Here is a 24,433-nt window from a genome sequence, read left to right on the forward strand (position 1 = left end):
TACTGTTAAGATGGCAGTAATCTCCAAATTGATCAACCAACTCAACACAATAAAAATCCAAGCTGGCCTTTTTTGGGTGGGGGGGGGGTGGGGGCAGAAATTGACAAGTTGATCCTAAGTGGAATTGTAAGGAACCCAGAATAGCTAAACAGTCATGAAAAAAAACAAAGTTGGAGAAGTCACACTTCCCAACTGCAGAACTTACAGAGCTCCAGTAATCACGACTGTGTGGTACTGGCACAAGGACAGACATATAGGTCAATGGAAGAGAACTGAGAGTCTAAAAATAAAATCATGGTCAGCTGATTTTTGACAAGCATGCCAGGACAATTCAATGGGGGTAAGAATAGTCTTTTTAACAAATGATGCTGGGATAACTGGATATCCACATCCAAAAAGAACAAAATTGGGTTTATGTATCAAACCACATGACAAAAATTAACTCAAGATGGATTTAGAAAGAGAGCTAAAAGTATAAAACTCTTAAGTGAAAACAAAGGAATAAATCTTCAGGACCTTGGATTAGGCAGTAGTTTCATAGATAACAAAAACACAAGAAACAAAAGAAAAAATTAACTAGACTCCAACAAACAATACCATTGAGTGAGTGAACAGATAATCTAGAGAATGAAAGAAAATTATTTGGAAACTGTATAACTCCTGTGAAACATCCAGAGTATACACAGAAACGTTACAACTCAGTCATTAAAGATAACTCAAGAAGACTGGCAGAGGACTGAAAAACATTTTTTCCCATGTGTGGTAACGGCCACTGGGCACATGAAAAGATGGCCACCATCGTTCGTCCTTAGGGAAATGCAAGTCACAGTCACAGTGAGATACCACTTCACCCCCACTGGGACGGCTGTAATTAAAAGATGGACAACAGCAAGCACTGGTGAGGATGTAGAGAAACTGGAACCCTCACACGTAGCTGGCAGAAATGCAAAATGGTGCAGTCACTGAGGAAAGATTGGGCAGTTCCTCAAAGTTAAACAGAATTACCATATAACCCAGGGATTCCACTTCTATATACCCAAGAAAACTGAAAACACATATCCACACAAATATACATGAATGTTCATAGCAGCAATATTCCTAGTAGCCAAAGGGTCGAAATAACCCAAATGTCAACTGATGAAATGGATTAATAAAAATACAGTATATCCAAACAATACAATATTATTTGGTGATAAAAAAGGAACAAAGTACTTATGCTACAACGTGGATGAACCTGGAAAACATATGTTAAGTGAAGGGAGCCAGGAACAAAAAGCTGCCCACTGTAGGATTCCACGTGTATGACATGTCCAACACATGGAGAGCTACGGAGACAGAACGATTACTGGCTGGTCAGCGCTGGATGTGGCAGAGATGGTGTGGAGGGACAGCTCAAGTGTGCAGAGTTTTAGAGGGAAACAAAATGTCCAAATCAGATGGTGGGTGATGCTTGCACAACCCTACGAATATACTAAAAAACAACAAATACTAAATGGGTAAATCGTATGACATGTGAATTATGTCTCAATAAAGTTGTTAAATAAAGTCCTAGTAATGTGACTTATATTCTCTATAATTAGTGGGTTAAAATAAAAACCTTTGTATTTAGCTTTTTAAAAAAATATAAGGAAGCAAATAAGTTACTCATAAACCAATTATCCAGAGATGACTTTTCCTTCCAAACTTTCTTTCTAAGTACGTGCATCTACATGTCTGTATACACAAGTCCACACACGTGTGTGTCCTACTGACTAAACTGCCGTGCACTCACTGGAGCCCTGCTGTCCCGGCACACAGACCCCATCATGTGAGTGGCTGGCAGTCTGCTGACATTTAGGTTGTTTCCTTTTCTGCCACCATCAATAACGCTTCACTGTGATCTTTGTATACAAATATGTCTTCTCATCTTTATATTTTGTTAGAATAAATTCACAAGAGGCGGAATCACCAAAGTCAAAGGAATGGAAATATTCTTTAGAAGTTTTGTCCTAACCTCCCTCCAGAGAAGTTGTGCCTATTTATGTGAGAGGGCCCATCACATCCTATCAACACTATGAGTTGTTACAGAAATCACTTCTTGTTACTGTGATAGTGACAACTGAGTAGCAAAAGTCATGACCGAGGCAGAGGAAAGGGGTCACTAAAGCTCTAGCACTAGCGGAGGGAAGGAAGTCCACGCCACCTTCCTCTCGGTGCCTCAGTGGCTGTGAGTTTAGTTAAGCGCCAGAGACTGTTCAGAGCCCCAAGGGCATGTCCCCTGGAGGACGCGCCCCCTGTTGACTCCAGCTCAGCTCAGGCCAAGACTAGATCAGTGGGGCCAAGCACGTCTTGCGGACCCTGGTGGTACACATGTGCCATCTTTATGGCTGGTGGCCCCTACCCACAACCAAGGGTGACAGCTGCACTGTGCTCCATGCAGTGGTGACGCGGGGCCTGCTGGCCGGACGGCAGGCTGGCTGCTGCCCACAGCTCCTCTCCCGGCCTCATGGGCCACGTCGTGCTGGACCTCCGCGGGCCAGGTGACACCGGCTGTCGAAGGCTGCCGGCTGGCCGTGCTCACCTGGAGTTTGCGGAGCTGCTTGATCACTTCATCCCTAGCTTTGTTTGCGGCCTCGATTTGAGCTTCCAGGTCCTTCAGGTCTATTTCCATTTTCTTCTTTGAAGCAACAGCAAGCGCCCGCTGCTTCCGCTCGTCCTCCAGCTCTGCCTCGAGCTCCCGCACCTAGTGGACAGTATCGGTTGTGTCTGGTTAGACCCCAGGGTCCTCACACAGAGCACAGGCAGCCTGTCGTCACATGAGGGCTTGGGTCACTCACTGGAGAGGCGCTCTCTGCTACTGAGCAGTGAGTAACAGATAACCACCGCAGCTGAATTTGTAGAGAGATCTTTCAACAGCCCCACCTGGTACAAACCATCTCCACTGACTACTGCGAGGGTACAGAAAACGGCAGGGCCCTGCTCTCAAGCTCATGGTCTAGGTGATGCAACAGAACTGGAAGACATGAGATAGCTCTTGGGGAAGTTCCTCCAGGGACACTCCAGCACCTGAGCAGGGGCCCACGTGGCAAGGAGCAGAGGTCTCGGGCCAGCACCACGCAGGTCCTCCAGCCTTCAGATGACCCACCCCGATAAGTCAGTTCAGAATTGCTGACTCACAGAAACTGACTTAACAAGTGTTGTCTTAAGCTACAAAGTTTGAGGCAGTTTGTTATCTAGCAGTAAGTGACTAATAGAATAGTGGAATAAGAAAAACAAAGTAAAATTACATACATCCCAGATCCAAGACTTAATACCATGAACTCCAAGGGACTGTTAAAATATCCACAATTAGTTTTTAAAGTAAGCTTTTAAATTAGAAGTTTGACATATGCTCAGGAAAGAATACAAATTGTAAGTGCCCAAGCAACTTTTTTAAATAAAGAAAGTAAATACCTGGAGTTTTTTCCTTTTAAAGAGTGTTTAATGAAGGCATGTGATCTGAACTTCAGAATACCCTGAAGACCCACAGAACTTGAACCTGACTGCCTATCCTTGGAGATACCACTGAGGGCTTTCCCACTGATACCCTGGCTAGTTAGCAGCAATGACGTTAACAGAGAAATACGAACAGAACCAGTTACATCACATTTTAAAGAATAAAGTTATCAAATGACCAAATGAATTAAATCTACTCCAGCTAGTATGTTCTAACATGAACAAACAGGATATTAACCCCAAACCAGGCTCGAGACAAACAAGTTCCTGTTCCTGGGGCCACACCGCCTCCGACCTACCTGCTTGACAAGCAGCCGCTTCTTCTCCTCGTTCTGCTCGTCTCTGGTTTGCAGGTCCCTCTCAAACTGAGCCTTCATGGCCTGCATGTTGACCTCCAGGCGAAGCTTGGCATCTTCAGTAGCCTGAAGTTCATCTTCCAGCTCTTCCAGCTGGGTCCTCATTTCCTCCACCTGCTGCTCTAGGGCCCGTTTGGATTTTTCAAGTTCATGAACCTAGACCAGAGGAAGCATAGGAAGGAGCTGACCCTCGGCAGAGGAACAAGTAAGGACAGCAGTTCCTGTTTCCCTGCCCCCGGGCCCCCGTGGCACGTGGGCCAGCTCGCCAACACCATGCGCACCCTCCGCCCCTCCAGTGGCCCTGGTCCCCATTTCAGAGTGTGCATCTGAACCCAGTCCTGTACCTGCATTCACGCGTGCCCTGCGGTCAACCACCTGTTCTCACATGACCTTAAAACAGAGCTCTTAAAAGCCGATGAACAGTAAAAAGAGCGTGGTGTTGGGGAACCTGCCTGTTGACTGGCCACCAACCTGCTGTCTTTGACAGGTACCACAGTACATCCCTTCTTGCTGCGGGAAAGATCATCTTGTGGAAAGTCTAAAATATCATGGTGTGTTAGGCCCATGAGGCAGGGTACAAGAGGAGGCTCTGGGCAAAGATCCCGCCATGAGCACTGACCTAGCTCCCTGTGCCAAGTGCTGTGTGGGCTGCCTCCCCTCACGTCCCCTCTGACCCTGGAGACAACCCTCGGGCCGGCCTGCGCAGGCGCTAATGTGTCCTTTCGGGGCTCACAGCCAGGTCAGTTCTCACAGGGCAGGAGAAGACTCATGAGTGAGGAGGACCTGAGCCTGGTGCTCCACGGGCACAAAGGAAGCGTTTGCAGAATGAATGCGTGACTGTTGACTGTTCTAGAGAAAACTAATATGGAACAAGAACATGGAATCAACTGTGGAATTCTGTATGTTTTACTATGTAATCCTGGCCATGTCTATTCTTGGTGGCCTCTTCTGGTCCGTGGGGCTGCTCCCCAGGGCAACAGGTGGTGGGAGACCCAGCAGGAAGGTAAGATTTGACCTTTCAAAGCACATCTGCAAGCTTCATAATGCTAAAGCATCAGGAAACAGGCAAGTTTCATGTCCACTTGACAGAAGAGGACACTTGACAGAAGAGGACACTGAGGACACTGAGGGGTTAAAGCAGCTCTGGTCAGAATGGGAGCTGGTGGAGAGTCAAGCCCCGAACCTGTTTTGACCCCCAGGCCTGGGCTCGCGGCCCAGCCCTGCCCTCAACACCTACACTAAGGGAGAGCCGTGGGGTGCAGAGATCACCGCAGCTCCGTGGGAAGGTGCGTGCAGCGGCAGGATTAGGGGTCCCCACCCAGCTCCTCCAGGTTCCCCACTCTGGGCAGGAGGTGGACCTCACGGCCCTCAATCTGGGGGGACCACAGATGACCACTGTGGCTCAGGGACGGAGAACTTTGTTTAAAGAGCCTCTGCCCGGGGGGGCTGGGAGAGCCAGGGAAGTTGCTAGAACTCCCCCAGCTGGCTCCGGCGCAGGGAACCGAGAGTGGATGGACAGCTCCTCCCACTGTGTCGCCTGCCCCCTCGGAGGGACGGGACTCTGGGGACACTCACATTCTTGCCCACGTCATCCTTGGAGCTCATCAGGTCCTCCATGTCCGCCCGCAGCTGCTTGCTCTGCCTCTCAGACTCCTCCCTGGCCTCCAGGGCCTCCTCGAGCGCGCGGGCCAGGGACAGGGCTTTGGTTTCCTTCTCTCTGGCCTCTGCCTCGGCCCGGTCTCGCTCTTCTGCGTAGCGGGCAGAGATGTTTTTCTCTTCCGCTAAAAGCTGCACGGATGGCGTTGGGGAAACAGAAAAACCGATTGAGAAGCAACATTAACTCTTCTCACTTGCTACGTGCCTTACTGCTAAGAATATCCCCACGACGTTCGGGGTTTGCAGACACTAACTACAATACATAAAACAGAGGTACGACAAGTTTTCACTCTGCAGCACGGGGAACTGTAGCTAGTATCTTGCAGGAACCTTTCATGAAAAAGACTATGAAAACGAATACATGTATGTGCACGTATGACTGAACCATGATGCTGTACGCCAGGAACTGACAACACTGTACACAGACTATGCTTCAATTCAAAAAAAGAAAAAAAAGACAAAGTTAACAACAACAACAAAAACAGCCCCACGAGATTGTGGGTGCTCTCCTATTTCCTTCTATTTGCTTTTCTCCTCTTCCCAGTTCTGCTATAAGCATACACTACTTCTAAATAAGAAAAGATGATTTTAATCCAAAGGACAGAAGGGAGGGCTCTGCCGGGGAAGCCTGTGTGGCGCTGGCCCGGCGCCCGGGAGTCGGGCACCCACCTGATCGAACTTCTTCTGCTTCTTCTCCAGGTTGGAGACGATCTGGCGCTGGTGGTCCAGGTCCACCAGCAGGTCGTCGAGCTCCTGCTGCAGGCGCGTCTTGGTCTTCTCCAGCTTGTCGTAGGCCAGAGCCTTCTCCTCCAGGCGCTGGCTCAGCGCCTCCACGTCTTTCAGGAGCTTCTTCTTGGCTTCTTCCAAACTTTCAATGGTCCCCGAGTCATCATCTACTTTCTTCTTGGTGTCAGTCAACTAAGTTTCATGTAGAGAAAAGAGCAGTATTAAAAAACTCAACTGGATTTCATGCTTGAGGAATAAAGATCAAACTTGTTTCCAATATTTTGTGAGACTAGTAGAAATCAATACTATGAGATTTTGAGCAAATGAATCTTCAACTACAAATTTCTTAGCCAATCGTCCAGAAAATGGTAAGTGGAAGGAAACCCTGCAGAACTGACACAGCCCTGGGGTCTTTATTTTAAATGCTCCCAACGTTATAACCAGCATAGGATCAGCATTTGGTTGGGTCAAAAGACAAAAACAAAAAACACACGTAATGGGCTTCATTTAGTGTAAGACCCAATTAACTGTCCTAAATGGAGCTGGAACCGCCTGGCAGAGTAGGGACATTCGCTGCTACACACACATCGAGGCCACACAGCGTCCCAAGAGGACGCACGCACCTGGGCCTGCAGGGCCAACACCTGCTTCTCCAGGTTCTTCCTGGCCTCCTCCTCTTCCTCCTGCTGCTCCTGAAGGCTGTTCTTCTCCTCCTCCAGCTGCCGGATCCGACTGCTCAGGTTCAGTTTTTGGCGTGTCTCCTCCTGAAGAAGCTCCTGTTTATTTTTATAACAGGTCAGTGCTTAGGTTACAATATCACCAAAACCAAAATGCTTCTGTTGAAAAAAATTTATGCCATGCAAAACAGAGCCCTGGTGTATGAGAGATACCCAGTGACAAGTGACTCTAAAACACTGTCATTTTCAGCAGCACCCTTAATACAACGTCACTTTAAACTCATCCACAAGCAGTGGCAGCGGTACCCCCAGGGGCCGGGCCAGGGCCCCGTCAGCCTCCCAGTCCTGCACCCCCTGCATCTTATCGCTTCTGGAGTCCCTTCCTGTTTCTCTTAGGTCAGCGTACTGACACTTCAACCATAACAAAACCATCTTATTTAAAATAGCCAGCAATACGTGTGTGGGAAACAGGACCACCACCTGGTGAACCGCACCCGGGTGGCGCCCGCCAGACACAGGAGCTGGGGGCCCTGGGATGTGAGCTCAGAGGAGAGTTCCTGAGTATCAGGGCTGCTTACAGTGCAAGATGGCCGAAGATAAAAGCACAGCAGAAAACCAGAAAGTGGTGATTAAAAAGGCAATTCTGGGCCTTCATGTTTCGCCAGCTTACAGATCACAGAAACGGTAGAGCTACGATTACAGGCCCTCACGCCCCGCAGGATACCTGTGTGTCCTGGAGCTGGGACTCAAGACTAGCTGCATCCTTAGCAAACTTAATACCCTTCTTCTCTGCTTCTTCTAGAAGAGTCGAGACGTTATCCAATTCATTCTGCAAGAAAGAGTAAAAGGTTAGACTCAATTCAACGATAGGCAGATGGAAAAGAGCAGTGGTTCTGTACCCTAAATGCACACGAACAGAGCATATCGGTGGGAGGAGGGGGTGAAGCTGAAACTGCCAACCTCAGCTAAGGGGACTCACCACTGGGACGCTGCTGCCCCCGTCAGCGCCAAGGACGCAGGCCCTACACCAGCCGTCACGGACAGCCTAACGTCTACCCACCGCAAGGGCGGCGAGGGTCCTGATGGCAGAGCCCGCGCGGAGGGGCCTTCTCCTAACTCTGGTTTGCTATCTCTTTATTGTGAAGAGACAAGAATTACACCAAATCTCTTCTAAGAGTGACTGCTGCCCTATGTGAGGAGGCTCTGAAGTCAGCAGGTGTTTATTTTAATCCTTTTTCACACTAAGATGCATTAACCATATGCTTAGGGGTGGGGTGGGGACAAGTAAAATTCATATTCTTTGAGAACTTGAAAACTTTATTAGCAATTCAGAGAAGCTTAAATGCTAATGTTCACCATCCAGGATTCTTTTAAACTTAAAACTATGGTATTACATACTTACTGTGAATATTTAGCTATCTCTTATGGTCGGATTTTATGAGTCATGTGATAAAAACATTTTCTTTTTCATCTTTAGCGAGAGCTCTAGAATATCCCCTCTGAAGAGCCCGTGGTGTGAGCCCTTCTGTGTTTCTGGGGGGGATGGTGGGTCTTAGATGCCCTTCGTTCTAGCTTGTCCTTTAGTCCCGTGAGCACAGGGAAGGCACACGTGTATCTACATGTGTGATTCAAGTTAATGACATTTTTCCCCCCTCCTTTTAGCAGCATCCTTCAGAGAGCCCCAGGCCTGCAGACTTGGCAGCAGTGGGGGAGGGCTGTGGACTCAGCAGGGCCTGGCTGCCCTCAGCGCTAGCTCTGCAAACCGCCAGGCGCAGCCCAGACCTGAAGTCTGAGCCTCACACCCTCACCCACCGGACTCGCCTGGGGGCGCTGTGAGCAGAGGTGGGCAGGCAAGCACGAGGGGCCTGATGCCTGCCTGGGCAGTACAAGTTCCCTGGGCGCCAGTCCCCTCCACCCCGCTGGTGCTGTGGGCTACATACGTCCGGTCAGGGTCTCCCAGGCCTACCTGTAACTTGTTTGCTTTCTCGGCCAGTTCAACCCTGAGTCTGTCTCCCTCCGAGACCTTGGCGTGGAGCTCCTGCACCTGTGCGTCCAGCTTCTTCCTCTTGTGCTCGGACTCGGCCTTGACCTGCTGCAGCACCTTGACCTCGCACGCCAGCTCCTTGTTGTCTGTCTCCAGGCCCTGCTTGTTCTTCTCCAGGTTGGCTTTGAACTAAGAGAAGAGGAAGAGACGGTTTGCTTGTGGGTTTCTCACACACCACAGAAGACACTGCTCCAGATTCTGGGGAGCGGAGCCAACAGAGGGTCTGCAGCCAGCGACTGCTGTTCTGGGTGTGAGGACGGCTCCGGACGGCACACACCTGTACCCACTGCGCAGGGCGGCAGGGACAGATGGGGCCTGCACTGTGTGCCTCGTCCTTGTCAGCACAGCCTGGGGGCGACACACTGAGCATTCATTCTTGTCATCCTTCACATAAAACAAGCTTTGTCGGTGTGAACATTTTTTTAACAAGGAGCTAAAGCTTAAAACAAGTAAAAGGGTAAAGAAGGCAATGCCCATGGAGCGCTGGGCGCAGGGACCGACACACGGTTGGGTGAACGTCAGTAAGTGTTAACACTGTCGCTGTATGAGTCAAAGGGGGCGTGTGGACAGGCAGAGAAAGACGGGGACGTCAGAGTGAGAAGCACGACGGAGGGATGACCGTGGGAAGTGACGAGACCAGTCTGCCAGGAGGATGGTTTGAGTCAAGGGTGAGTGAAGCGAAGTTTTACCAAGACAGGAAGACTGCGTGTGAGATACCCAAGAGGGAGCGGTGAACGTGTGGCAACCACATGTGTGGTGCCCGGTGACAGGCCAGAGGCCAGCGCAGGAGGAGGTGGGGGAGTGTCAGGAACACTAGGAGGTGCTCTCCGCAGGGCCTGGGGACTCCCGGGCAGCAGATGTGCGGGAGGACTTCCAACTGTTCAAGGTTTTGAGCTGAGTCATCGGGAGAAAGAAGACACCAGTGAAAGGAGACCTGGAGAGGAACATGTGACTCGGGACCACAGCTGATCTATCGCGTTCTCAAAAAATAAAACCAAATCAGGGGCACAAGACTCCTGCAGGCAAGCAGTGTGCTTCTGGAGCAGCCACCGAGGGGCTCTCAGTTCCCTACCCGCCGCCGGCGGGGTGCACGGGCTGACGGCTGGCGTCCCTACCCTCTTGGCCTGTTCCAGCTGCTCCGAGAGCTCCTCCAGGGCCGTCGCATGTCTCTGCCTCATGTCCTGGATCTGAGCCTCGTGGTTCTTAGTTTCTTCCTCAAGAGCCTTCTTCAGCTCCGCCACTTCTTGTTCACGTTTGGTACTAGAGAAACATTTTTAGAGAAAGATGCTCAGAACTAGTTGAATGATTAAATTAAACACACATTTTAAAAGTCTGCTTCTGTCTGAAATATTACGTGGATTCCTGCGATGGTTATCTGACGCGCTGTTTTCTGACAGGCTGGCGCGTTGTTCCCGTGATGTCGGGAAACCTTCCAGGACCAGCATAGCTCTCATTCCACGTGAGACTTACAGTCAGAACCGAGTAATGTCCCTGTGGGTCTCTGCATGTGCAGGGCGGTCTGGCTGAATTGCAGGCCAGGCGCGGCTTAACTCCAGATGCCAAAGCGCCCACCAGAGCACCAGGAGACATTTCAGTAAAACTGGAAAAGGGCAAATCCTGAAGAGACTGGTAAACCAGGAAGGACCCCCCGCACCCCGACAAGAGAGGGCTGAGCACCATCTTTACTTTGAGCGCAGAGCTAAAGACCGAAGGCAGCGAGGTCAACACCACTCCTGCTGAGAGCCGTCGCAGCTGTAACTTCACATAAGCCTGAAGCACGGCTCTGGCAAACTTGCTCTAAGACACATAACCAGCTGGAACAGGGACTTGTAGGCTGATTGCCGTGTGGGCGCATTTTCCTCTCTTTACAGCGGAGGTGAGATCTAGGGGCTGAGACCAGCGGTGCCGAGAGAGAAGGGGGCCTGGTGGCTGCCAGCTCAGCCCCCAGCTCACTGGAGGTGGAAGGCAGACATGGGTCTGGCCTTGTCCTCTGTAACCTTCTCCGCAGAGGAGGGGATGACAGTGGAGGTGGAGGAGGACGCTGGGATCCAAGTGGCAGCCCAGCGAGACAGAAACCCCACCGAGGGGACGTCAGTTCACCCCAGCGCTGGCGCTTGCCTCTGTCCGACGGCAGCACCACTTCCCCGCCTTCAGCACGCTGTCTCTTGGGTGAATAGCCTTGTTCCTAATCCCTACTTGAAACCAACAGTCGGAGAAGCCCATCGCCCTTCCTCCTCTGGGGTGAACCACCCCACTTCCTTTAGTCTTTCAGCGGAAGTCCTAAAGAGACTCCAAAGCCAACGAGCCTGATGAAGAGAACCTGGTTTGCCAAGAACGGTTACTTTTACGCTAATCCCGTGACACAGAGGCCCAGGAGGAAGCGGCGGGGGCCTGAGTCCTTCGTGGAGCGCAGGGCATGGGGGCCAAGGGCTCTGAGCTGCAGTCGGACCCCTTCACCCGCAGAAGCAGTGAGTGCTGTGTTTGAGCACATCCGTGATTTAATAAATATTAAAATCATTTGTACTTTTTTCTTTAAAACAGGAGATGAAGGGAAGAAATGATCAGAACACTTTTTTTCTATTCAGGTTAAAAGACCAGTTGAGAATGGATATTTCAACAAAGTCGAGTTTAGTGGTTTCCAGATTTTTAAAAAGCAAGTATTTTAAAGAGGAGCCAGGACTTAAAACTGCTAAAAACAGTTACTCTGTGGAAGTGGGTAGGGAGGTCAGGTGGGCGCTCTGGGGACACAGCCTCCGGTCGCTGTGAGGTCCCGCATGTTCCCAGGCAAAGTCCTTGGCACATAACTAGGTTCAACCCCAGCACCAAGTGATCCTGACACCACCGTCTGACTTCAGCCTGGCCGCTCGGAGGAGGGCGGCCTTCTCTCCAGGCCCCGCACCCGAGGAGCACACGGCCGTCCACCGGGGAGGGCTCCATCGGCTTCCACACAACACACCTCCCTCCTGGGGGCCCCAGGCTGCTTCCTACCTCTTGGACCAGACATGTCTTTGTAGAGGACCCAACTGTCCTTGCCTTATTCCAGGGCTTGCCTTTGCCCCCTTCTCAGTCACGGGCCACCCTCTCCATCCCGCACACTGTAGAAGGCAGGTGTGTGAGTGTGTGTGTGTGTGGGGTTCCTGGGGCGGCTCTCAGCTGTTACTCTCCTATGACTTCCTGGGAATCTTTGGCTGTGCTTCCCTGTGTGTCTCTCTTCTTCTACACGTGGCCCCAGGCTCACCTGTTCACAGCGCAGGCCTCTGCCTGACGCACACCTCTGTCTGGGTCCCCGCGCTCCCCTTCCCTGTCATCTTTGTGAATACGTGCCTCTCTGCTCTTCTATTTGTCTCACTGTTCGGATCATTTGCTGCCACCAGCAGATGCCCGACCACCCGCGTCTCTCCTCCTGTTTCTGTTTGTCCATCTGTCCCTCTGGTCCCTCCTCTCTTTACCTGGTCCATGTGTAAACCTTCCAGCCCCCCGTGCACACCTGCCCCTCAGCCATCCATCACCGACTGTGCCTTTTCTCATCACACCTCCCTCCGTGCAGCCGCCTGTTGGTCTTCCACCTGCCCTGTGCTTTCTACCTACAGGCTGGTTTGTTTTTAACTGCTGATATTTTGTTCCGTCCCACCTGCCATCGCTTCCTGGAGGAAGACTGGACACCCAAAGTGACAGCATGAAAACCACACCATCTCCCCAGGACAAGCACCCCCCAACACTCACCGCAGTTCCTGCTGTGCCGCCGTGGTGTCCAGCGTGTCCTCCAGCTCTGTCTTCAGAGCTTCCAGCTCCTCGCTCAGGTCCCTCTTCTGCTTTTCCGCCTTGTTCCGTGACGCCTTCTCGGATTCGAAGTCTTCCTGGAGTTCGGCGATCTGAGCTTGCAGCTCCCGCACGACTTTGAGCGCGTTGTTCTTATGCAGCGTCTCGTCGTCGCCCCTGTGAAGACATCCAAGCGCCCGCAGCGTTCAGCGGGGCGCCCAGGGGCCGTTTCCACAGGAGGCCCCGTGCTCACCCTTCCGCCCGCGGCCTGTGCACCGGCCGCTCCGCAGGTGAACGGCTGGAAGGCCACGAGCAGCTGCAGAGCCAGAATCAGGATGGGGCCCTGGTCCTTCCCCAAGGGCTAAAGTTCTCCATTAAATGGTAGGACCATTTTAACAATTACAATATTAAAAAATCCCCTCTCGAACAAGATGTTCTTCTATATAAAACACTGCTCGAGGGGGCAGTCCTGCCCGTCCAGTTGGTTCCAGCCCAGAGCCAACCAGTAAATTCAAAGAAGTTCTTGGAAGGAAGCAGAAGCAGACCCGCCACCTTGCCACCTTCCCACCTTCCACTGCACGCTTGTCTCTCCGCTTCACGTGGTTCAGTGTCAGGAGCTGCCGTGACACAGCTAGTTGGGCAGTTTGTGGGAGGGAGAGGAGGCTGACCCATGGCAAGGGGAGAACTTTTGTTCTAGATTCCAGCCCCCACCTCACCCTGCAAGCGAGACTGACAGTGACAGACACAGAGAAGGGTTTTTGTTGTGAGACTTTCTCGATTGTAATAAATTATAAACTGAGTCCTGTGGCCATGCAACCAAATGGTTATTGTTTATCAAGAAATGCAATGCTAGTTTTAAATGTATTTACTATGTATGACTTCTTCTCTAAAACTGAATGGCTTAGAGCTGAACAGCAAATCATCCTAGCAGTGGGGGGAGTATCATTTCTGAAAAGTATTTCCTTCCTCCAAAACATACTGAAGTTAATGTGTAATATACAGAAATCAGAATATTCGATATGGTAAAATAATCTGTTCTGGTGTGAATTTCCAAGGATTTCATGATACGACTTGTGATTTCTAAGGGTAAATACCAAGAAGGATGGATGAGATTTCCTGGCTGCCCTGACACAGATGCTCCTGGGCTTCCCAGGCCCCTGTGTCACACCCAGCGCTGAGGAGGCCCCGTGCTGTCCTCCACCCCGCCGGCCCCTGCCTGTGCGGACCTGGCCAGGGCGCCCTGCAGCTCCTCCTCCTTCTTGGCCACCTGGATCTTGAGCTCATCGATCTGTGCCTGCAGCTCGGCGATCTGGTCCTGCAGGTCCGTGGTCTCGCCGTCCAGCTTCCTCTTGGCCTTTTCCAGTTCCTGGCGGGTCTTCTCCTCCTTCTTCAAGCGCTCTTTAAGGCAAGAACAAGAAGCTCCTCAGTACGCTGAACGACACACCACGTGGGCAAATTCAAAATATACTGATTAAAGTTGAAAATAAGCCACTGTATTCTAACGCATGTCACTGCCTTTAGCAACACGGTGCCAATTGCTCCATCATCTGAACCCCGACAAGATCAAACTGAAGGCGAGATAAGTTAATGGGAGGGTGGGATTTTCAGGAAGAAGCCGGGAGGATCCTAAAGATGTCCTTCCATGGGGAGCAGGCCCCGAGATCAGAGCTGGAACCCTCGCATGTCATGTCGTTTGGAGAGGGCTTGGCAGAGGCCAGTCAGCGTGTGACTGCTGTCACCCCGGCCCCTTCCACCGCGAATCCCTGGTTGGAAACCAGACTGCAGTTCCCGAGCCCAGAGGGCCAGAGGGCGGAGTGGGCATCTCTCCCTCTAAATTCTGCAGTGATCCCTCAGATGCTGGCCTTTCTCCCTCTCCTCCCAGGCCCGCCTCCGCCTGCTCTCTGTGCCCTGTGCGGGGGAACCGTCTACGGGCAGGAACCTCATGCGGGAAGACTCCCCTCCTGGCCCTTCTCCTGTCTATACTACACAATAGGACAGCACTTCCTAAACGTCCTTCTGAAAACCACCCATTTCCTCCCCATTACATAGAGGAGCTCAAGAGCCACGTTCAGAGCCACGCTCTTCCCTCCTCCAGTGTCCACACCTGCCTCCAGCTTCGGGTCGAAGAAAGGCTTTCTGTGCTCTTCCCAACCTCCAGCCTCTTCTTTTGTAGAAGGCAATGATTCGTTTTGCAAAAATCCTACCATTTCCTGACATGACTTGAGCCACTGGAGTGAGGCGCTGGTACCCTGCACAGATTCTCCTGTCCCTTTGTGAGGGACACGCAGGCACCTTAGTGCAGTGTTCAGATTAAACACACACAACTTCAACGGCCCGTACAGCCCAAACTTAATTTAGCCCACCGAAGGGCGATGTATTTTACCACAAGACCCAACTTTAGAATAAGTGAAAGTTTAAAAGATGATTTAGTGCCATTCCATCATGAACACTAGGTGACTAGGGAAACAACGGGACCATGTAAGAGACCTATTTTCTCAGCTGAACCCAAACTGACGAGCAGGCACCCTGTACATCTCCTATTACTGCACGTTCTGATTCAAGCAAAGTCTAAAGACTCACGTCCTAGTCCTCAACTTCTCTAACCCCAAACACTCACCTTCTAAATCCGAGATCATCACTTCTTGCTTGTTCCTGATTTTGGCCAAGTTTTTTGCCTTTTCTTCCTCTTCAGCCAGCTGAGAGGAACACTCAGCGATGCGGTCCTCCAGGAGTTTCTTTTCCTGAACAGAAGAAAGGGCTTCAGAGAAGGCATTCCGAGCAGCAGCGGGTTCGCCATCACTCAGAAAACAAGCGAGGCTGGCTCGGTCTCCCCAGCAGATCGTGTATTCCAAACAGGCAGGCACGGGAGGCTCACTGGTGGCGGGGACGACCCCAGAGCCTGGCTGGGCCACCTGGCCTGCAGTCCCGCAGCTCGTGCCAAGTGAAGGGATGCGCGGCCGGGAACCAGTCAGCAGTGAGTGACCGATGTGCACCTGACGTGCAGGTCAGACCGTCTAAGGAGTTATGAGGAGATTCGGCTGGTTTTAAAAGTTAAACAGGTTCTGTCTTTAGAAGTCTATGTGGACTATTGGTCTCTAGAGACTCAAAAGAACCCGAACTCTCCTTGAGAATTTCCTGTTTGAAGCAGAGTATTTTCAACCCAAGTATTTTCCACATTCTGAAATCAGCTTTTCAGTGGAAAGACTCTCTTACTTTGATAAATTTGGAGTTCTGGTCCTCGAGAAGCAGGATCTCCTCTTCCATCTTCTTGATTTTCGCCTCGGCCGTCACCTTTTCCAGCTGCAGTTTCTGGCGAGCCCCCTCCTCCTCGTCCAGCTGCTCCTCCAGGTCCTTGTGAAGAGAGCACGCAGTCAGCCCTCACCCTCTATAAAATCTACCTGCGCCGACAATCAGGCAACGCGTGTTCAAATGAAATACCAATTTTTGATTTTCAGTATGGCAAGGATATTTTTAAAAATACAAAATGCAGTTATGTGAAACAGACACATGTCCCCACCGTAGGCTGAGTGCACAGCGGCCAGTCCCTCTGGAAGCCAAAAGGCAAAATGCAGCAGCTATGAAAGAGCATTCCGTTTAAACCAGCAATGTCAGGAAAAGGCACAGATGTGACATAGTTATAAAAGAATGTAGAGTAAAGCCTTTCACACTGAGGAACTATGAACATACTACAAAGGAGTCCTGGTAATTAAAAGTTGGTGTAAAATGGAATAACGTAGTAATTAAAATCCGTATTATAGAATAATCACAGAACTGCATCAAACACATACTTAATTTATTTGAATTCTACTAAGTATATTTGGCCAAAAGAGGAGAGCGAGGACAGAGACGCCACAGTGGAGACAGCACAGGGCGGTGGGGAGGGCCGTCCCAGCTCGGAGCGCGCCACCGACGGGGCGGGATTCCAGCGCTTGCTCATAGTTTAACTATTTGGTGCTTCTCTTTATTTCACGCCCTACAGCACTGTGTCTCATCAACATATGCATTAGACGACACAGTTGTACGTACAAACCACTGTAGGGTCAGCTTAAGAAGCTTCCAAGGGTAACTGGCTATATAATTTATCATGGTTGACTCTGAAATGAAACCTTTGGAAATACTAACTTTTTACTGTGGGAAACTTCAAACACACATACATACAAAGAGAAGCACGAGGCACTGGCAGACGCACCAACCCAAGCTTGACGAGCATCGACTCACAGCCAATGTCACTTCCTCTAGACGCCCCCCTTCTCCCCTTGGGTTATTTTGAAGCAAATCCCCCTGGACATCACATTTCATCTGTAAAACCTTCAGGCTCTCTCTTTAAAAGATGAGGCCCATTTAAAAATACACTTGTTTGTCTGAATCCAAATAAGGTTCATACATACAAGCAGAAAAATTAAAATAACAAGGACAATGGGGGTGACAGGTGGGAGGAGACTGTTCAGTGCTACTTTGTACTTTCTAGGTATTCTATGAAAATCATTCAATGTTGTCATCAGGAAATTAATATTAAAAACAAAATAAAAACCAAAGACAGCTCTAGTAGCTTTCGTTGAAAACAGTATAGATCAGAAATCCCCGAAAGCCTCACAGGTTAAAAAAAAGAAAAAAAAAGAAAAGGACAAGGGACCAGTAACAACGGTGGGTTTGCCCAAGGGCCATGGGGTTAGTACAGAGCCTGACACATCACAAGAGAAAAAAGAATCAACATGTAGTAAGAACTTTACCATACATATTTTTATAATGTGTTTGAATGAATTTGCATGTCACAAAAGGAGCTAATAAATTAAGATGATAGTGCAAAAAACTAGGAGTTTAAGATTCCAAACAGGGAACTATATTCAGTATCTTGTAATAACCTATAATGAAAAAGAATATGAAAACGAATACATTTATGCATGTGTATGACTGAACTATCATGCTGTCTACCCAAAATTGGTAACACTGTAAACTGACTATACTTTAATAATAAAAAAATAAATTAAGCTAAAGAAAAAAGTTTCCAGTAACGGGTATGAAGATAAAAAGCACTGAAAATCAAAACAAGCCAAAAAAAAAAAAAAAAAACCAAAAAAAAAAACCTCACAAAACAAAACAAAGCCTGTTCTTATGAAAATGTTTGTTTTCTAAAGAGTACGGTAATGCAAGCATTTCATGTGAAGGTAAAATGTGGAGTATTAAAAAAAAGCGTAGTGAGACAGATGACGACTCTGGGTGTCCTTACCCCGTATGAGTAGAACATCATCATCACTGAAGTGAGCACATGCAGTGTCCGTGCTGAGCACTTCTTACGAACCAAACCACCTCGAGATGCCCCACGAATGGAGTGAGCAGTGGAATTAGTGATGACAAAGAACAAATTCAGTCCCCACAGGATGCTACAGACCCTGGGATGTTTCCACTCTGAATCACTTGGCATCTTAGAAGATGCCACATCAAAACATAAAAAAAGACTCCAATTCAAAATAATGAATCTACTTTTGAAGGAAATCTATTACACGTGTGCTTCGAATGATGGTCCTCTTTTAAGGGGGGGACTGCTTACTTAGGCTCCTTTTGCACCTCAGTGGACACAAGAATCCAAACCGACAGCTTTACTCAACAGATCCACTTGGAAAACCCCAATATAACACTAAATGGAGACTCCAGTAGATACCTGAATATGTGCTTGCATTTTCTTCTTTTCATTTTGGAGGATTTGGTTTCTTTCTTCTTCTTCTTCAACCCGAGACTCCAAGTCGTGGAGAATCTCTTCTAACTCCTGCTTTTTGGCAGCAAGTCTTGCCCTCATCTCTTCTGCTTCAGCAAACAGCTCGGTCTCTGCCTGCAGCTGCTCCGCCAGGATGTTCTTCTCTTCCAGCAGCTGCAACCACAGTAGGGGACCCGTGCTGCAGCGTGCCCGCGCTCACACACGCGGGACCGTCACCAGGAACCCAGAGTTAAAAACAGGTAGCGTCACCGGCACAACTTTCAAATGTGTCCTCAGCTCCAGCAGAATCAGCTGGATGGAAACACTTTTGGTCGTTTCTGCCGTCTCAAGTTATTCTGAGTAATACATGGTAAATTCATGCTATTTTAAGAACTCCTGTTCTTACTATTAAGGTATTTCACAAAAGGACCAAAGAACATTTGAAATATTACTCAAATCTGTAAAGTTCATCGGATCTAAAGCTCATGGGGACATTGGTATCCAGTGGTACTCTTGGCCGTTGTGGTTAATCTTTTGGCCTTGAACATTTCCATCCTGTCACTGTCACCTACAGACATTCCCTGGGTCTCCACTTTGCCCACGAAGCAGAGCCTCCTGGGGGAGGGACACGGACTCGAGACCACCGCCGCTGGAGAAGGGGCAGGTGGGGGGCCTTGCGCCATCTCATCCTTTTACTTTTCTCTATTTCCCGGTGAGCAGTCACAGGAAGGGGGCAATGCTGAGAATCTCACTGAAAACAGGCGTGAAACACACCTGACAGCAAATGTGACCATCTGTGTGTCCCTCAAGCGCAAGAGGACAGGCTGACTCAGTTTACCCAAACCCCAGGGCCTGGCGTGATGAGTCTGCTACCTCTCTTCTCAAGTGGCCGCACTGGGACAGGGGCAAACCCATGAGAAACAAGATGAAGTTCACTAGTAACTGACTGGCCAGGCTCCCATCCCGGGCGCCGGCAGGAGCTCAGGGCCGTACCTGCTGGTGCTTCCGCTCCATCTCCTCCAGCTCTCCTTCCACCTTCGTCTGCTTCTCCTTCACCTTCAGGAGCTCTTCATCTTTGGCCTGCAGTTCCTCCTCCTGGCGAGTGACCTGTAGGAGTGGCTTCACCTACGACGACAGCGAACAGTGAGCGTCGCATCCCACCCCCGCAGCGCCTCCTGGTCCCCTGCGCTGTCCGTCCTTCCGTCCGCGTCCGTCCGGGGCAAGCTGGGAGCCCACCTTGGTGAAGACGCGCCACCACTGCCAGTGCCGCAGCTTCAGGTAGGCGGCGCAGTTCCGCTGCAGCACCTTCAGGGCGCTCAGCTGCTGCTGCTTCTTGGCAAAGGCCCTGAAGGAGAGCAGGGAAAACTCACTATTAAAGGAAACCGTGTTTGGAGAGCCATTGTCGTTGCAGACTCCCCAGACAGGCGGGATGATGCCTCCAAGTGGGCTGCCCCCACCCAGTCCCCACCAGATTGCGGGGCCGCTCAGCCGACCTCCAGCATCTGTCACGGGACCCGCACTTTGTTCACAGATGCTGCCCCAGACGTCCCCACCTCAGATCCCGCTGCCACCCTCTCAGTCTCCACCACCACCCTGGGCCCAGGTACCGCCATTTCCACGGCATCACTCAACTTCCCACCTGGGCCACCTGACTGCTCTGCACGAGGCAGCCAGGTGACCGCAGTGTCCGGACTGCCCCTCAGTGCTGCTCACCTGAACTTCTAACACCTGCCAGGGGCCCGTCTCTCGAGCCTCTCTTCCCACCTGACTCGCCCTCCCACCGTGCTCCAGACATATGGATGGCGTCACTTTCCAGAACCACTGCTGTGGTCCCCTGGCTGCAGAGCTCTCTCTGCTGTTCGGGGCGCCAGCACCTTCTCATCCTTGAGGTTCCGGCTCAGAGAAGCCCTCCCTGAGGAACCACGTGGAAGTGGGACCCCAGCCCCTGTCATCTGCCTTGGTCCCCTGCTGTGTCCTGATGGGGAACATGTGTCTGCTTACTTGGCCATCAGTCCCATCAGAATCCACAGGACAGGGGCCTCACACCTCACGCACACTCGTGTTTCTAGCACAAAACATTCTCGGTGCCAGCACACACTCTGAGCACTTAATTCACCATTTCCCACTTACTTTCTGGCTAGGTAGCCTCGGCAAACAGCCTGGAAGAAGATAATGATATCGGTAATTTTTAAATCTCTTTCTTCCTCTAAGTGGGCCAGAACTCCAGCTCTGAAAAAGATCTTGCTCTGTCCGATTCTGTACAAGTTTGGGTCCAGTTCTAAAGCCCGGATCTAAGAGAGAAAGAGTCTATTCATTATTTTTGCTACAGAAATGATTGTATTGACAACTCTCAAACCAGAAAAACCAAGAAAAGCTTACCATTCGTTCACAAGCCTGTTTGCCGTCCATAAAACCTTTAGGGATGGCGTTTGGAGTTAGGATCTCATACCTGTAAAAGAAGTGGCCAACAAGCCTTTTGTAAAAATTCGTGGAAGCATGTACCTACTAGGAGTTCTGCTTTCTCTAAGAGGCAATAATGTGATAGGCTACTGTCAAATTAAGAGTAGAAAAATAACCATCTGATAATCTGAGGTTTTCTGCGGATCTAGTTTCTATTTCTTAAAAGCAGCAGCAAAATGAAAATGTGGTTAATTCTCCCAGGTCAGAGACCAGGTTTAAGAAGTTGTGGCAGAGAAGAATCAAACCTTTTGTTTTCCTTTACTTCCCACAAAATATCCACATCCTTAAGACGCAAGGAGAATCTGGCCTTGTGAAGTCACTGTCAACCCGCAGGCCTCACTGGACAAGAGTGAAGCTGCTACAGCAACGCTCAGAGGCCCCTGTTTGGAACATTAGTCTCAGGGTGACGCCAGACACCACGGGGCGGGGCGTCCACGTGGCCACCGAGCTGCACACTTGGCCCCTGCGCACTCTGCTGTGTGCAGAGTAAGGTAAGTTTTAGCACAAAGACAGTGGCTGTATTAAAAGACGAATCCTGGCTACACCGGCCAGCTCTGTATTCTGAATGCCAGTTACGTTCTCTTTTCTCCTGTTAATACAAAAGGCGAGTTCACCACACAATGAGGCCACAGCATGGGTGTCCCCCCAAAAGCTAGAAGGACTGGAACAGCTATTAGGCTGGGTCCCACCTGTAGCTTGTTTTACGGGACAACAGATGCTGTCCTACTTGGAAACCTGACTTCCAAGGGGAAAGAGGCAAACCAGACCAACTGTCACAGGAAATTACACAGCAGACTTTTAAAATGACCACCGTGTTTTCACCCACTTCTGTACGCACTGATCTTCTCCTTCTCGTTTCTTTCTCAATTCTTCTTTTTCAATCTATCCTATTCCCTGCTCTATTTTAGAAGGACTGTGTACACACAGGGGAAAACACACATGTACACACAGGTACAGAGATACAGTCACTGACAAAAGATGGAAAGAAACCCCCCAAAGTGCTTTCAGAAGTCACATCTGAATAATTTCTATTTACTTTTTATGTATTTTAAAATTTTCCCTATAAGGAACATGTATTATTCATTCATTTTAAAAAATCAGTTTAAAAAATAATTATGTTTAAATCCCAGTTAGAACTGTCTGAATGAGTAAGTTCTCAGTGTTCAGTGTTTTCTCACATCTGCCTCAGGGCCTGGGACCGTCTGATCACCTACCGCGGCCGGCAGCGCTCGGCCTCTGTAAGGCAGGCGCTCAACAGTCCTGACCGACAGCAGGGGTCAGAGTGACGCTCCCTTTCCTGTGTGAAAAGAAAAACTATCCAGGGAACAGGAAAAAACCTCCCCTCATTATCTCACTGCGTGATTCATCTTCAGACAAGCTTTGATACATTCAGAAAAAAGATACAAAGGGAGCAATACCTCTGTCGGAATTCCTGGAAAACAATCCGGTTGGGGAATCCCTGGCGACAGATTCTGATGCCCTCCAGGACGCCGTTACAGCGGAGCTGATCCAGCACCAGGTGGGGGTCCAGCTTCCCAGCCTGACTGGGCAAACGACAGTTTTAGAGCCTCACCTCTGACGCCTGGCCGGGGGCGGCCTCGTACCAGTACCCACTTTGCTGAACACGCACCCGCTTCTCGTGGTTGGGGATGATGCAGCGCACGAAGTTAGGGTTGGTGTTCCGCAGGGTGGCCATCAGCTTGGTGAGAGACTCTTTATAGAGCTGCCCAACGGTCCGAAACATGCCCTTCTTGGTCTTGTACGCGGAGCCGAAAGCTGTCTCGGTCATCCCCGTGACTTGATCCAGCCCCACGATCCGGTCCACTGGTGGGAAGAAGAAAGGAAAGGGAAATGAGCCGGACCTCAGCCGGCAGCCGGGCAGGGAAGACAGTGACAGTGCAGCAGCACAAGCTTGTGGGACAGATGGCGGGAGATGCCGCACCGCTCAGGCAGCCAGCGCACCGGACACCGCGCAAGCCGTGGAGCTAACAGCCGCACACTGTGGGGCAGGGGGACCGCAGTGCGGACCCCGCACACCACGCACCAGCAGACGCCTCCTGCTGCGCTAGTGCCAGGAGCTCACTGTCTGACAACGCCTGCCTGTTACATACACAGTTGTTGGTAAATGAAAGGTCACGGCTGGCATTATTGATACACAAACTGACCCTGTGACAAGTCTCAAAATCAGAAATGGCTTCTAAGGATACAATGAAAATACACGACCTGACAAAGCAAATCCACGTAAAGATTATGCGCAGTGATCAGGACCAGAGTCATCTCGTATTAGCCACTGAATTTCCAATGAGAAGAGCTTTCTGAGTTTCAGGAACAAATGCAGGAAGATCAGATTACGTCAGCTCAGGATTTTAGGGATCAGTCGACTTCAGCTCTCTCCTCGAAGCGCCAGCACCCCTTATGACAGGGGAGGACACAAAATCGGAAGGCTGCCTAGGCTGAGCTCAATGATGGTTCGACTTCTCAGACGCTACGCTGTCATTAGAGGAGCTGAGACTTCCCACTGTCCACACAGACCCGGCCGGCGCACCCGCCGCTGGCAAAACATTTGGGGCATAATATGCTCTCATTTTTCAAAAAAAATGATAAATGAAGGAAACACATAACTGAAATATTAAAAAAAAATCAAAATATCAACTGAACTACCCCTATTAACGCCCCTTCCACACTAGCAGCCCCCCCCCCCCCGTTTCTCTTGTTGTTCCCCAGGGCGGGAAGACGTGGGGACCGGGCACCGTGTGAAGTGCTTTGTCAGCAGAACCTCACTCTTCATTCCAATTCTCAGTTTGCAGCGAAGTTTCTGTGGAAGAGGAACCAGGAGGTGAGGAGGCTGTCTGTTCAGTTACGCAGGTGGGGGCTGGGAGGAGGGTGGACAACAGGGGCGGAGGCCCAGGCTCCTGCCTGCACACCCCCTGCACTTTCTCCTCTGAAGCCGCCAGACTCAGGGGTTCAGGGCAAAGCTATGCTCTGGGTCTACCTAGCATCACCTAGAGACCACCATTCTTTCCTGTGCCTTCAATCTGTCCTCTCCACCTGCTCCAGCAGAAAAAAAAGCACCAAGCCCACCCCTGCACATGCCATGACAATGAACTCTTTCTAGAGCAGTTCTCACACTTGCCATGCCTGGTCCTTCCCACTGACTTTTCCTCCTGCAGCCAACTGGCTTCCAGGCCGCTCTCCTCCCCTTGCCCGATAGACTCAGGAGATATTCAGGTCTGGTGCAGACTGAACTTGACCCTGGGCCATATGCCTGTTGACTGTCACAGCAGCATTCTCAAACTTTCCACTCCTGGCTTCTCCGTGGACCACGAACCCCACCTTCCCCTGGACCTCCATCTACCTCTCGAACTGCTGCCCCACCTTGGTGACGTCTCTGCTGCTTCCCTGTACATCATGATGCTATGCTCACTAGGGGTCCAAACTCATTCACCTGAGATCCTTTCTAGAATGAGGCAGCACACAAGGGCAGGCAAACATCCCTTGACCTTTGCCTTTCTCGAGCCCCAGTCTCATCCTGACTGATCTCACCTGTGATTCCTTCCTATACCTGACCCAGCACCAGTCACCAAGCACC

General features: G+C 50.3%; 1 protein-coding gene across 6 annotated transcripts in view; it reads right to left on the reverse strand.

The window, feature by feature from the left end:
- MYH10 (myosin heavy chain 10) overlaps positions 1-24,433 on the reverse strand; it is a 118,776-nt gene that overhangs the window by 8,148 nt on the left and 86,195 nt on the right. For all 6 annotated transcript variants that reach the window (XM_064495243.1, XM_031467645.2, XM_064495244.1 and 3 more), the window contains 19 exons: positions 22,475-22,668; positions 22,263-22,384; positions 20,764-20,833; positions 20,515-20,675; positions 19,621-19,729; positions 19,378-19,509; positions 18,352-18,558; positions 15,906-16,043; positions 15,310-15,433; positions 13,919-14,090; positions 12,657-12,869; positions 10,049-10,193; positions 8,856-9,062; positions 7,614-7,718; positions 6,836-6,988; positions 6,156-6,404; positions 5,406-5,618; positions 3,774-3,986; positions 2,561-2,722 (listed from right to left, as the gene is read on the reverse strand). In XM_064495243.1, the coding sequence (XP_064351313.1) occupies positions 2,561-2,722; positions 3,774-3,986; positions 5,406-5,618; positions 6,156-6,404; positions 6,836-6,988; positions 7,614-7,718; positions 8,856-9,062; positions 10,049-10,193; positions 12,657-12,869; positions 13,919-14,090; positions 15,310-15,433; positions 15,906-16,043; positions 18,352-18,558; positions 19,378-19,509; positions 19,621-19,729; positions 20,515-20,675; positions 20,764-20,833; positions 22,263-22,384; positions 22,475-22,668 (3,089 nt within the window). The remainder of the gene's footprint in view (positions 1-2,560; positions 2,723-3,773; positions 3,987-5,405; positions 5,619-6,155; positions 6,405-6,835; positions 6,989-7,613; positions 7,719-8,855; positions 9,063-10,048; positions 10,194-12,656; positions 12,870-13,918; positions 14,091-15,309; positions 15,434-15,905; positions 16,044-18,351; positions 18,559-19,377; positions 19,510-19,620; positions 19,730-20,514; positions 20,676-20,763; positions 20,834-22,262; positions 22,385-22,474; positions 22,669-24,433) is intronic.

Source organism: Camelus dromedarius, chromosome 16 (genome assembly GCF_036321535.1).
Source record: "Camelus dromedarius isolate mCamDro1 chromosome 16, mCamDro1.pat, whole genome shotgun sequence".
In the NCBI taxonomy this organism is placed as follows: domain Eukaryota; kingdom Metazoa; phylum Chordata; class Mammalia; order Artiodactyla; family Camelidae; genus Camelus; species Camelus dromedarius.